At 40.6% G+C, this 14,060-nt stretch overlaps 1 protein-coding gene across 3 annotated transcripts in view; it reads left to right on the forward strand.

Moving 5' to 3' along the window:
- SBNO1 (strawberry notch homolog 1) overlaps window positions 1-14,060 on the forward strand; it is a 54,329-nt gene that overhangs the window by 10,232 nt on the left and 30,037 nt on the right. Inside the window, exons 2-10 of one of the 3 annotated variants that reach the window (XM_019507134.1) lie at window positions 2,319-2,452; window positions 3,252-3,356; window positions 4,269-4,578; window positions 8,960-9,004; window positions 9,375-9,475; window positions 10,767-10,863; window positions 12,224-12,384; window positions 12,814-12,947; window positions 13,088-13,178. In XM_019507134.1, the coding sequence (XP_019362679.1) occupies window positions 2,321-2,452; window positions 3,252-3,356; window positions 4,269-4,578; window positions 8,960-9,004; window positions 9,375-9,475; window positions 10,767-10,863; window positions 12,224-12,384; window positions 12,814-12,947; window positions 13,088-13,178 (1,176 nt within the window). In that variant the 5' untranslated portion in view covers window positions 2,319-2,320. The remainder of the gene's footprint in view (window positions 1-2,318; window positions 2,453-3,251; window positions 3,357-4,268; window positions 4,579-8,959; window positions 9,005-9,374; window positions 9,476-10,766; window positions 10,864-12,223; window positions 12,385-12,813; window positions 12,948-13,087; window positions 13,179-14,060) is intronic. The other 2 variants (XM_019507135.1, XM_019507136.1) reach the window with 2 other exon arrangements.

Genomic DNA, 14,060 nt, shown 5'->3' on the forward strand with positions numbered 1-14,060 from the left:
GTGTCTTCAGAACTCTTGGTACATGCAGTCTGAGTTTGTTGACTTGTTTATTTTTAAGTTATAACTTCTGCGGATGCACCAATATATCAGTTGTACATCAGATTGGCACTGATAAAAGGAAAATTAACATTATCAGCTATTGGCTTTTTTTGGCTGGTATAGCTGATAATGTTCACTGACAAATATAACATACCTCCTGGTCGGTCCCCACGGATGCCATGTGCATGTGTGCAGCCGCACGCCTGCACGTGGTCAGGAATGCAGCCTGACAGTGTAGAGAGCAGTGCGTTTGTAGGTGGGTCTCTGGAGGGGAAGGAGCATTTGGGGGAGGGATGGTGTGGCAGGGCCTGAGGATATTGCCCAACTAGGGCAATCTGTTGGACCCAGGGTGGGGAGCAGGATGGAGGCATGGTGGGGCACATGCCCCCCTAGATTCATGTGTGGGCTGCTCACTGTGGGCGTGGTGCTCTCTGCCTGCTGCCTTTCCATCAGGAGCCCTGCACCAGCTGCATACCCCCTGCCCACCCAGCAGTAGTGGGGGTGGTGAGTTGTGCCTCCTGCAGCCATTGTGGGGCTCCCAGGGCAAAGGCAGCAGGCAGAGAGCCCCAAGCCCCACAGTGAGCAGCCTGTGTCTGCCCTCGCCCTGCTCTGCTAGGCTCCAGTTAAGTGTCCTTTTGCTTAAAAGTGGTGGCGGCGGTATTTGAACTAAAGCTCATTCAACAAGCTTTAGTTCATGTGCCCCCACTGCCATTTTTACATGCCAGGATGCTGATCCCCTGGACGAGCCACATCTGGCAGTGTCCCGCTCTCTGCCCTGGCCTTGGGTCCCGTTCACTGCCCTGGCTGGGCAGTGCCCCCTGGTCCTGCCCCAATCCCTTCCTCACTGTGGGGGGCCTTGATCTTCCCCCCCTGCTCCCCTACCCCACACCACACCACCCCTTCCTTTCCACAGACTTACCTGCAGGGAGCTGCTTTCCATGCTGCCTGGCTGCATGCCTGTAAATGTGTTATCAGATCAGTATCAGCTGATATGGCTGGTTAATAATTGGCTGTCCATATTGGCCAAGAAAATCTTTATTGGTGAACCCCTAATAATTTTGTTCCTCTTTCTTTCTTAGTATAGTAGTCTTTTGATGATAACTCCTAAGCAGTCAATGCAGAGTGGATATCTTCCCAACATTAGATAGATTAATCTAGGACATAATCTCATGTCTTAAAGTCTAACAGGCAGATGGAGTCAAGTAGCTGTGTATGTAAGCAAAAACTGATTTCCTGGTGGGATTACTTTGGCTATTTGTCTTCGGCTTTGGAACAGCTGACTTGTCACTGGAGGCAGGAACCATTGCACTCCGTGCGCAAAGTGGGGTATTTGATTCAGTTTTAAAGTTTTAAAATCATCTGGAAAAGCTCATTTGCCGCCCTTTATGTGAAATGCCCCCTAGCCTGCCTTTCGGTTCAAAATAACTAGTCTTTTCTTAATATTTGGTTAGCCCATGAATGTGTTATAGCAGTGTCATCTCTTTGTCCTACTTGCTGTTTAAAGAAACCTCTCCAGTTTTTCTCTGTGAAAGCAATGAGATGCTGCTTAGAAATAACAAATAATTGCAAGTTATTTTAGACCTACTCATGAAAACTAACTTTTATGATTTCTTTTTTTCATTAAATGTCTATAAAATGGCCTAAATCGTAAATTTTAATGATTTTTTTTAAACTACTAGAGAACTATCTCTTCCTCCCACTGTTCTTAAAGGGATGTTTTTAACTTAAATTGCATTTAGAGTCTCAACATTTTTTCTGGCCAGTAATAATTGAACTATCTAAAATTTCTTTTACAAAAACTAGAGAGAGGTTTCTTGGGTTTTGTTTGTTTTGGTTTTTTTTACTTGTATTGGGTAGTGTTTTGTATATGGCTGCTTTTAATTCTTCCTTTCCTTGTGGAGTCTTGTTGCAATAATGTTAATAAAGATATTTAAAAAATGGGAAATAAAGTTGTATGAGGCACCATCAATGGACTTGGCAGATTCATAACCTAACCCAGGGGTGGGCAGGATGCAGCCCACTGAGCCTGTCTGGCCCGCAGGACCCCTAAAAAATTTAGAATATTAATATTTATCTGCCCCTGGCTGCCTGTCATGTGGCCCTCGATGGCTTCCCAAAACTCAGTAAGTGGCCCTCCGCCCAAAATAATTGCTCACCCCTGACATAACCTCATCTTGTGAAAGTGACTACATTGATAAGGTGAAGCTTTTGGAAAATAAGCAACGATTTCATTTTGGATAATTTTAACTTATGCACCTGTTCTTAATTTTGTATTGCAGAAATGGTGGAGCCAGGACAAGATCTGTTGCTTGCTGCTTTGAGTGAGAGCGGAATCAGTCCAAATGATCTCTTTGATATTGACTCTGCGGATATGGGTCTTGCAACCATAGCACCAACTGCAGCTGTTCAGCAGGTTAAAAACAAGACACTTTAAATAATTGGATGATTTTAAATAATATAGGGTCATGCATTCCTTATACTCAAGGAAAACCATACTCTTTAACTGTTAAAGAGTATGTACGTACTGTATGTTCTCATTGCTGTGCTATATGGAGCTTGTGTATAAAGAAAATGAGTTGGTACTCTGCCTTAAATATGTATTTGTAGGCATCCAAAGTGTATAATTTATTAATTGAAACCTTAGCTGACTTTTACGTTATTTAAAGAGATATACCATGATGTATCATAGTTTCGTAGTTGGTAGGGTTGGAGGGGCCTAAGTAGGTCATCAAGTCTGACCCCCTGCCATGGGCAGGAAAAAATGTTGGGGTCAGATGACCCCAGCTAGGTGAGTGTATCCATGCAGAACTTTCATTCCTACTTTTAGGAAAGCAAAACTACACCTAACAAGAGAACGAATGAATTTAATAGAGTGTTTAATCTCCATGACAACTCCCACTCTACAGGAACATAACATTTTTTTCAAACACCAGAGTAGAGAACAAAATCTATCAAACAGAAATGAGATGGCCAAACAAACTCAAATTTTTGTAGCAGTTAGCTGGAAAACTTTGTACTTGGAACAGTTTTGGGCACTAACTTGATGACAAGGTACTCTACGATCCTTATTTCTAATGAAATTAGGATTAGTGGGCAAAGCAAAGGAATTAGTTATTAGTTTCAGTTTCATGGGTGGATATTTGAAGATTTTCTTTTTCCCCCTCCCCCTGCTCAGATTAGTGCCTGATCATGCTCGCTTTCTTTCTCTCCAGTCAGTGCCACTTAGTGCATTAGACCTAGGCTTGGAGACTGAGGCAACAGCTGCTGTTAAACAAGAACCAGAGGCTGTATCTACTCCAGCAGTACTAAATGTCAGGGTAAGAACTGGCATACTCAGGGTTTTGTATGTTTATAATAGGAAAGTGTATAGCTGAGGAAGGCCTATACAAACACCAACTTTGCGGTCATCTTTTAATATAATCTCTAAGACATTAAAACATTCTTTTCTTTTGTTCCCCACTTTTGAATATCCCTCTGGGTTGTTATGTAGTGCAGGAGAGGCCATCTCTTGGATAAAGTCAAATTTAAAAGGGAAACCATTGTTTAAAAATGAGCCCAATTTGACTTCTGTCTTCTGAGCATAGAAACTGTTCACCTAAGCAATTGGTGCTTGTATATCATCCTGCATTAAGATCTTGAAAATTTTAGATTTATCAAAAAGAATGGCAGTTATCAAGGTGAATGTTCATATCTTCCTTAAAATGAGAATGCTAGCACAGAAGTATGATCAGCATCTGAGGGGTAGGGTGTATAAAAAAAAAAAAAAATGCACAGGAACAGGGTTTTTTTTATAAATAGCTGTTACTTTTTTATTTATAACCTAACTGCATAACTTGTGCAGTGTGTTGTATTGTTTTCCAGCCTAGTTTGCTACACACAGCAACTGTACTTTTTGTCTGGGGGGGGATGAGATCCTTTCCTTAGAAAAAAATTCTTGAAGAAATCCAGGAAACCACACATTAGCACATGCTTTTGAGGAAGCTTCTTGCTTGGACTCATGTTCTGAAATACTGTAAATGGTCCCTGCTAGTTGTGAGATGCAAAGAATATTGACACCTATCCTCCCCGCACTGTTCCCAGCATTGACTCCTTTTGAATTGGTTATTCCTGTCTCTAGCTGAAAGACATTAGTGTAAGTTTTGTTTTATTGAGTATTGTCTCATGAAAAATCTTAGCTGTTATTTCCCAAACAGGACAGTCTTTTTTTGTTTTTTTTTCCTTTCTTCTAGCAACCGCCATCAACTACAACCTTTGTGCTGAATCAAATAAATCAGCTTCCAACTTTGGGGACTACAATAGTAATGACAAAAACCACACCTGTCACAACTACCAGACAGACTATCACTGTAGCAAAAATCATACAGACCAGCACAACTACTCGACCATCGGTTGCAGCACCAGCAGTACGCAGTGCCTTGACCCCTACTCCTTCAAAGGACCAGATCCAGCTGAAAGATCTGCTCAAAAACAATAGTCTTAATGAACTAATGAAACTGAAGCCGCCTCCTAACATAGCCCAGCCAGTTGCAACAGCAGCAAGTGAGTTTTTCCATAAGTACTATTTTAGAAATGTGGGAATAATTGTTTAGTGCATGCACATCCCAAAAGAGTAGATTGTGGTAAAATTCAGACTTCATTAAGACTCGCATGTTAGAGTTCAGCTACTTGAAATTGTGGAGGGAGCAGCATAAAGCACTTCTTTAAAAAAAATCTGAACCCTGAATTCAGCCCTGAAATTTAGCAATAAGCAGTGGGTAAATGATTAACATTGGTAATGTGCTTATTATAGTCAGTTATTGCTTCCCTCTACGTGTATGGTACACCTACAGTGCTTGAACATGCATTGCCATCTCATTTGTTCCTTGCCGTAGTATGGGTGTTGCCATTGTATGCTTAGTTGTGTGTTTGTCTTTTTTTTTTTTTTTTTTTTAATTTCTTTACAGATGGAGACTTGTAGAACATGTTGGTATTTTGACCCTATCTGTGTTTCTGTAAAGCAGGGCTGTCTACCTTCCAAGTGGTCGGGGGCTACACACTCTGCAAGTTGCCTTATCCAACCCTGCACCCCACTGGCTGTACCAGTGGTGGTCACGGTTTGCACACTGCATAGATTCCCCCCACTCCCATTGCACCTTGTACCTGCACTTCCACCATGGGCTGCAGCTTGCACCTGCATGAGTACTCCCCCTACTCTCCCCTCCCCACTGCAATGATTCTAGAGCTTGCAACTTCACTCACTGCAGGCCATCAGTTGGACAGCCTTGCTTTAAAACATTGATTTGAGAAGGAGAAACTAAGAATCTGCTTATTTCATGGGAGGAACACACATCAGGCTCTGTTTGTGTCAGATGCAGAACTCGGTTGTGGTGGTGGCCAGTTGATTTGTAGTGTTTTTTTAATACTCTTTGAAGTCCGGGAAAAATTTATTGCAGGGCTATTTAAATTGTAAGCAGCAAATACTGGGAGATACAATGTGCAGAAATGTCTGAGATCCTGAAGTAGGATAATGACCAGAGATTTAAACTGCTGGCACTGATAATTCAACTATTTGGGGGTGGTTTCTGTGTCTGCAAGTTCTCTACAGACTAGATCTGTGGATTTTCATATTCTGAAAATTCTTTCTGGTGCCATAACTAATCCTTGAGGGGACATTAGTAACTTAAAGCAGGATTGGCTGAAAGACCTGCCTCAGGATCTTGCCTGCTGTGCCAGAAACTTGTTGGTGGAACAAACAAGAGCACCACTAACCCCACTAGCTGCCAGGGCCACTGTCAGAGCCCACACCCAAGGGATTGATGCAACTATTGCTTTCTCCGCCACTAAATTCCTGGGTCAAGATCCCTGGTGGGGTTATAGTTCTGTGACAGTGAGACTGATGGTGTTAACCTCCACAGTTGCTAGAGCCACTGTCTAGCATCAGCACCCAGGGGGTTAATGCAGTTGCTGCTGCTTGTCCTGCTAATATTGGGGATTGTCTGGCTTGTAAGAAGGCCCACAGTTCCAAGGTGGGTTGCAGGGCCAAATGACCTAGACACCCTTTACTTAAAGAATTTCAGAATGCTTTCCTGGAGTCTTAATTCTTTTTCTCTAATCCCCTTTTTAATATTTCCACTGAATGGAAGTCTTTTCCCAAAGGGAAACCTGAATAATGGGAAAACAGTAAAATTTTGTATACCCCAGTGCTGCACGAAGCAAGCGAATTATATTTATTAATCTAATCTTTTTGCTGCTGTAGTGTCATAATGGATGGTTAAATTTTCAGACTGCTTTTGAGTGTCTCTTCTAAAGTTGCTTTTCCTAATAGTATATGCGTAAACTTCTTATGAGACCTGAAAGTGTCAGCATCTCTAATAGCATCAGTTTCTAGGTTTAGCAATGAGCGTTTTTTAAATGAAAATATAGGTGATTTGGTAGTGAGGAGCAGGGTTCTTAAGAAATCTAAAGCTAACAGAGTGAATTAAACAAAAGTAAGAAAAGGGAAACGTGCAGGATGCTTAAGATGGACTTGGTATTCAAGGCAGTACCCAATTTTAATACATTTTACTTTGATATGTGGTAACAATAGCCCATGATGGAGAAGGAGGAGGGGAACAAAGGAACTGGATAGAGTTTTAACATAGCATGATGAATGTAGGCAACCACATCTGTATTTCAAAATCGGATACCTTCCAACCTCTGTAGAACAAGAGAATTCTCTGGCCTGCCAGCGTACCAAATAAATAACATGGGTCATAAAGCTTTCTGCACAAGCTGGAAGACAGGGGTGGGGGGGTGGAAACATAAATGTAAGTGGAGCTCAGGAGGTTTCAGAGACCATAAATATTTGAGCAATAAATAACACTTTAAATACAGTCTTTGCCACAGATCTTTTTTTAGGTTTAACCATGATATTTACAACTTGGAAATAAATAAAGTTCTGCCCAGAGGCATTTTTAATGCACCTTAATTCTAGTATCCAGTTTGGCTGATTCAGATGTTGTAAAAGTTCTTACTAATGTGATGTCTGAATGAGGCTTGATGTTCCTGCAGAAATACCATGTTGAGCTGTTATCCTGCATATTAAATAGGATGCAGCTTATTTAAGTAAGATAGTAAAATCCACATGCATTCAGAATTTAAGGGTGACATGCAGTGAAACTGTACCCTGTTGTATTAAGTTGGTGACCTTTCTGATGGGATTAAAAAAATGGGGTGACTTAACTGCTGAAGCAATCATAAGCTCTTCAGTGATCCCAGATGGACAGTTTGTCATTCCCTTGTGGATGATTATTCTCATTGCTTATATTCCTTTGGCAGTTTCACCTGAATACATTATCTTTCATTTCATCCCCCACTAGTGTTTTTATATGTTAAACGTCTGTCTTGCGTCACAGTTGCAAGGTAAAGATGTGCTTCTGCTGGTGAAGTTGGCAGAACAGCAGGTCAAGTTTACAGCCCCTTGAGAATGAAGCTTCCACGGCTGGATTCTCCAGTACCCAGCTTTTTTTAAAGAATTTAAGCCACTGTCAGATATTGAAAGGAGGATCAGAGGGCAGAAACTCACTTTGGCATTACTTAGTTGCGCCTAAAATGAAAACAGATTTTAATCAAGGCAGTCATTTCTGTTTAAAGCTCAGGTGTAAACTCAGCCATAGTATGAACCTTTGCTGCTGTCCATCTGTCTGGCAGTTGCACGCAAAGTGTAGCTCATACAAACAGTAGCACATCTATTTACAGTGATTGTATCTTGATAACATATCTTTTGCTAAAAAGCTTGGGGGCAGGGCAAGAATTGTGCTTTCTAAATACGGTGTTTCAAGGAACTGCTTTTCTCTGGTGACATTTCTGAAGTATATAATAGAGCTGCTAAAGTTTTACTACAGCAGAAGGTTTGAGTTGGGGTATTTTTATTACTTGTGTGCGATTTGTAGCAGTGTAGTCATTACCTCTCCTGCCCACACCCTTGTTTCTGCCCCTTTTGAAGTAACTTTTGAAATGTTTCAAAATGTAACCCACTTTCAAAAGGATAGTGTTTCACATAGGGATTTGTAGCCCTTGTTGTCCCTTGGCTAAGGCTACATGTAGCCACTTGCTGTCTAGCCAGGGATGCTAAACTAAAGGAGGATGCAGGGATGGAGAGGCAGGCACAGGATCTAGCATGGGGCTTGGGGGAGCATGTGGGAGTCTTTAGTGGCAGCGGGGATGTCCCACTGCTGGGGTAACTGGCTCTCCAGCCCTAAGTCCTCTGAACCCCAGTCCTTCCCATCCCCCAGGAGCAGAGAGGCAAAGGAGACTGCATGCTGGCAATCTAGGCTCCAGTGGCAGTCCCGTGCATGTCTGGAGCAGAGAAGTACAGGAGTGCAGTCAGGTGCCAAGACCACTCCAAGTGCTCCCATACAAAATGTGCTCCTAGTGCCTGGACACCTATTGGCAGGTCTGGTGGGGGGAGGAAAAATCTGTTGTGTTAATTCATGGCTTCCACCACAGGGATTCCAGCCCCATATCCCTAGAACCTCTCCTTTGAGCAGAGAGGTAAAGGGTTTGGGGCAGAACACCTGGCAGTGGCAGGTGACCCATGGACTATAACCCAGTGGCTGAACAGATAATTTATCCACCCAGCTCTCCACTTCTCCCCTGTGGATTTGATGGTAGGGGTGGGGGAGAAAGATTGGAGCACTGTGGAATATTGGAAGATCTATGAGTCCCCAGGCGCACACAACCAGAAATGAAACTTTTCAAGTAGCTCCTCATTTTAAGAAGGTCTGTTTTGGAGTGGTTCAGCTACTTCGGAAAGTTTCACAAGGCATGTGTGTTTTTTCCGGGTGACTCTTTTTGAAATGTCTTAAAGTCTGTCCATACAAAAAGAACTTAAGTTTTTTAACTTTGCTGTCCACTTGTATAGATGAAAATAATTAAGTCCAAAATGTTGACTTTCTTACAGAAATAATTGTAGTGTCTCCAAAGGTGGTAAATGCCACCAAACCAGGTAAGAGCACATAATCAACAAAATTGGTTTTGTGGTTTCTTAAACTGTCGTAACTCGCACATACGATGGAATAATTATTTAATAGCTCGGTGGAGGTATATTCTCTTGGTGTATTAAAGAAGTCTCATGTATCTCATTATGGCACTGGTTAATGCATTTTATTTAAGTACACATTTTTCTTTTAAAAGCAGTACCAGGACTAATTTTAAGCATGTGCAGAGACTTATGGTTAAATATATTGGTAGTGTTCTTAAGGGTATCTGTATGCTGTCAAAGACTTCAGAGTTTTGTTTTGCATTTTATCAGTGGAGGTGGAGGAGGGTATTATAACTCAATATAATGGAACATCTAAATTGCAACTTTTTTTTAGCTGACGTAAGCAATGGTGCTGTAAAGAAGGAGGCTTCTACAAAAGAAGTAGCAAGAATATGGATAAATGATATGAAAATGCGAAGCTTTTCTCCTACTATGGTGAGTACTGTCAGTAAACGGATACAATTTCTTAAATGAACTTATGTTTAAGTAGCCCCAGTTCTCTTTATGTCGTTCCAGGCAGTCATGGAAACTTCCTGAGCTCTGCTTATCTGTGAAATTATACATTTCATTCTGTAGGGAAAATTGCCATTTGCTAGTAGTTGGAAAGCAGACTGTGCTGCCAGCTGTCTAGCACAGTTTGCTTGAGCTACATGGGAGCCTCTTGAAGTTCAGGTATCTTCAGATGACACCCTTGTTTGTGATGGAAGACATCTGTTGAATCCTATCTGACTAAAGCTGAGGAGCAGCTCTCCTAGGCTGCTTTTGAAACTTGTTTTATCCCTGTCACACAAGATATGCAGATCTCTGCAATTTGAAGCAGATACTTTTCCAACAGGATTGGCCTCTTGCATTATGCAGAATTACAATATAAATCCAGAGCATCTTCTTCTAATGATGTACTGGGGATTTAGTGCAAGTTATCCACTAATGCTGTTGGAAGCTCTGCACTTAAATCTTTCTGCTGGGTTAAAATGAGTGGTGGTTTTGTGATTTCAGTGTATTTCCATAATGCAGGGCACCTGGAAGCAGTTTCAAGTAACTCTCTGATATCAAGCATCTAAATTGGTGGTGAAGGATTTTTAACTTGTGGCAGGAAGGATCTTTGTTGGCGGGGGGGGGAATAACTTGAACTCTAATAATTAAAGCCATAGGAAAACAATGGCCAATTTTTTTTATTTGGGAGGGTCAGAGAATACCGCTGAGAGAGATACTAGATAGCTATCTTGAAAGCTGTCAACCCTTTTTTTTTTATGGATGTTCATGACCTTTCAAATTTTAAAGACAATCCCTTTTAAAATATTCTACAGCTATATGTACATTGTATATGAAAATGTTTATCCACTGACTTAGCTGCAGAGCTCAGCTCTGCTGGCTTATTTTGTGTTTCACCTTCTATGCCAGTACAGGTTTGGAGTGCTGCAGAGTGTTTGGTCTATTGGTAGAAAAAAGGGAGCTGAAGTCCTTTTGAGTCCCTTTCCAGTGATGCTTCTTTTCAGTGGAATGAGACCTCTCTGAAGACAGATGCTTTAAAAAGAATATGCTGGCTAAAACTTAGTAAATGTTGTAATTTTCCTACTGCTCTCTAGTGCAGTTAGGTCATTCTTATGCAACTGAATGGCGATGTCCCAGGCTAATAGTCTAGCACTGACTTGTACGTTTGTTTGTTTTATAGGATTGAGTATCACCAGTGTATCATACCATTAACATGGATATATTTGTATTGTAGAAAGTGCCATCAGTAAAAGAGGAAGAAGAACCTGAGGAGGAAGATGAAGAAGAAATGGGTCATGCGGAAACATATGCAGAATATATGCCAATAAAATGTACGGTTACAATAAAAAACTGCAGCTAATTTTAAATGATAGTAGCCACATTAAATAAAATCCAGAGAAACATTATAAGTAATAGATTTTCTAATTATAATCTATAATAACAAAAAGGGGACCTGAATGGGCAGATTGAAACTAAATATCTGCAGATTGAAACTAAACTTTTTGTTGCAAAAAACCTGAAGGGGACTGACTGAATTCACTTTGTTCACTCTTTTTAATCTGAGAGATGTAAATGGCATGGTGGCACTAGATTGCTAAAGATTTTAACTATCGATCACAGATGGCAAGGCACCCTTGTTTTACAGCATGATTTTTAAGATCCGTGTGTTTTTGTAGCAAAGATGCATAATACAGTTTTGGAGACTTTAATGTGAAGCAGCACCTTCTAAGTACATTGTCACCAACTTGTCCACAACAGATTCTGTGAGATCCCAGGTCTGTTTTTACTATAGTTCATTAATGAAAAAGCAGAATTTTAATGCATGATCCAGTGTGTTTAAAAAAAGTAAGTAACAAACTGGATTTCAGAGTTCCATAAATAGCAAAGAGACTTTTGCAGTGAGCACTTATATCTAAATTGTACAGTACCTTGGTGAGCTTTGACTTCTGAAGCTTTCTCCTGGCAGCCCTCATGTTAACATATATGTATAGTTCTGACGAGACTTCTTAAAACTTTCTGCTCTTGTACTCCTTGAAGTTTGCTTTTTTTTGATGTATCTTTCTCTCAGCGTACAACTTTGTTCTTCATGCATAATCATATTGCTGCACCAGCAATGTGTACGTTTTAATCACTGATTCATCTCAAGTTGTACCTGGTTCTTTATCTTTTCTCTTCCCACATTCTGTACCCTGATGCAGTAGTGTAACAAGGTAACATTGCATAAGTTAAAAGTGATAAGAGTGTTATTTGTAATGTATTGGCATTCATGTAGCAGAAAAATTCTACTCCTAGTGTTCTATGTCCTTTGAGGTGTTCAGTGATAGAAGGCCCCTGGGGATCAGAGCCACTACTCAAAAGTATCCAAATGTTGGGGATTTTTGGTAAAGCAGAGTTGTTTTCATAAAAACACATTCCATAAACAGAGCAAACAGATTTCCTTGTCACAAGTTGCTTTCTTATATTGATGCCTGCCTTTATTCTTAAAAAAAATAAAATAAAATAAAAAGTAGTTTTCTATACACTCATAAGAACAATGGGGCTCCTAAGATCAAAGTGGGGGGGATCATAGTTACCCTAAAACATAACCTTAAGTGTCCAAGCTCTTGAAATTATGGTGTTGACTTGTAAAATAAATAGCTTACAATAACCAGTATAAATTATGTTTAGAGCTTTTTTTTTTTTCTCTTGCAGTAAAAATTGGACTGCGTCATCCTGATCCAGTAGTAGAAACCAGCTCCTTATCAAGTGTAACACCTCCAGAGGTGTGGTATCAGACCTCAATATCTGAAGAAACTATTGATAATGGTTGGTTGTCAGCATTGCAACTTGAAGCAGTTACTTATGCAGCCCAGGTATGTTGCTGTACAGCATTTAAAAAAAACGAAATAAAACTTTGGATTTTAAAGAGGTGTATGGATTAAGTATTACCATCAGGAATTGGTTGTGTAATTGGCTGAACATAACATACATCAGGGGCTGGCATCCTCTGGCCAGTGGATAGATCCAGCCACCAGAAACATTTGATCCAGTTTTAGTAGCCAGGTAGACCCAGTTTGGATCAGAGGCTTTTCCCCACAGTGGTGGAGAGCTTCAACAGCAGTTGCTTTTCCTTGTTACCACAGGGAAAAGCAACAGTGGGGTCTTTTCCTGTGCAGCTGAACTGGGTCAATCCATCCTACTATTTGAAGAAGCTGGTGACCCCTGACTTACACTTTTTCTTTTCTGGCTAAACAACTTGTAGAGTTGTGTTTGTAGGAATTAAAATATCTTTTCTTTCACAGCAACATGAGACATTCCTGCCCAATGGAGACAGAGCTGGATTCTTGATAGGTGATGGTGCTGGTGTAGGAAAAGGAAGGACCATAGCTGGAATAATCTACGAAAATTACTTATTGGGTAGAAAAAGGGCAGTATGGTAAGTTGAGGCAAACCTTGTAATAACTGCAGTACTTAATTTCAGGATAAGTTATGGTTTGGGAGCAGGCGTTAGAAAAACTTAAATTGTTGCTTTTTGCTGTACTCTTACAAATTGCATGCTTTACTTTTTCCCTTCAGGTTTAGTGTGTCAAATGATCTGAAATATGATGCTGAAAGAGATTTGAGAGACATTGGAGCAAAAAATATTTTGGTTCATTCTTTAAATAAGGTGTGGATACTTTTTACTATGTACAGTTCGGGTAAAACTTTAGGTATGCTTGTGTGATGAGATACGCATGTTTAAAATAAGTACCATTCTTGCTTTTTCAAACTTATTTTGAGACCACTGCTATTTTTTACCATTGTCGTTTTTTAATTGTAAAAAGCATTACTAATGCTGAACTTCAGGCATATAATTACCTTGCCCCTGAGGTCAGTGAGAATAACCCTCATGTCTAAATCATGTACAGTATCAAGGCCTGACCAGATAGTAATTCCAAAATATTCCTCTCCAGGCTTATGTGTAATTTAGGGACACTACCAGCTGAAAGTTTTGTTGTGTGAGTGTTGCTTGTATCATGTAGAATTTTTCATCTTGTGATATTTTCTGAAGAGGAAATATTTTCTAAAAAGTTAAGAACTCATCTTTGGCAGCAATCCTAGATACAGTATATCTGTTGTCTAGGGGAGCAAAAGTGGCACACTGGAGGAGGCGGGCAGCATGGTGGCAAATAGTGCAGGGAGCATAAAACAGAGCAGCAGATCAAGTAGGGGAAAAGGATCAGTGTGGCACTCACAGGAGGGTAGGGCTAATTTGTGGCACACCTGCCAAAAAGATTGGCTTACACTCATCTAGGGGGTGTATGCAAGCCAAAATATCCCAAGTTCATAAAAGTGGACTCCTTGGCTCTGTGAAAATCGCCTTATATGGGAACTGTATTCAGAATCCTGAGATCCTGAAAGATAGCATTTCCCATGAAGCACTAACTGAAGTTGTCTTAGTATCCTTCTAACCAGTGTCCCATAGGTCTCTAGAGATCTACTTCTGTTGTCACTGGAGTCATCAACACTGTATACATGCCTCTTGGGTCTAGGGGGGTGCATCTGGGGT

Source organism: Gavialis gangeticus, unplaced genomic scaffold, assembly GCF_001723915.1.
Source record: "Gavialis gangeticus isolate Ggan-Ray unplaced genomic scaffold, GavGan_comp1, whole genome shotgun sequence".
NCBI lineage: Eukaryota > Metazoa > Chordata > Crocodylia > Gavialidae > Gavialis > Gavialis gangeticus.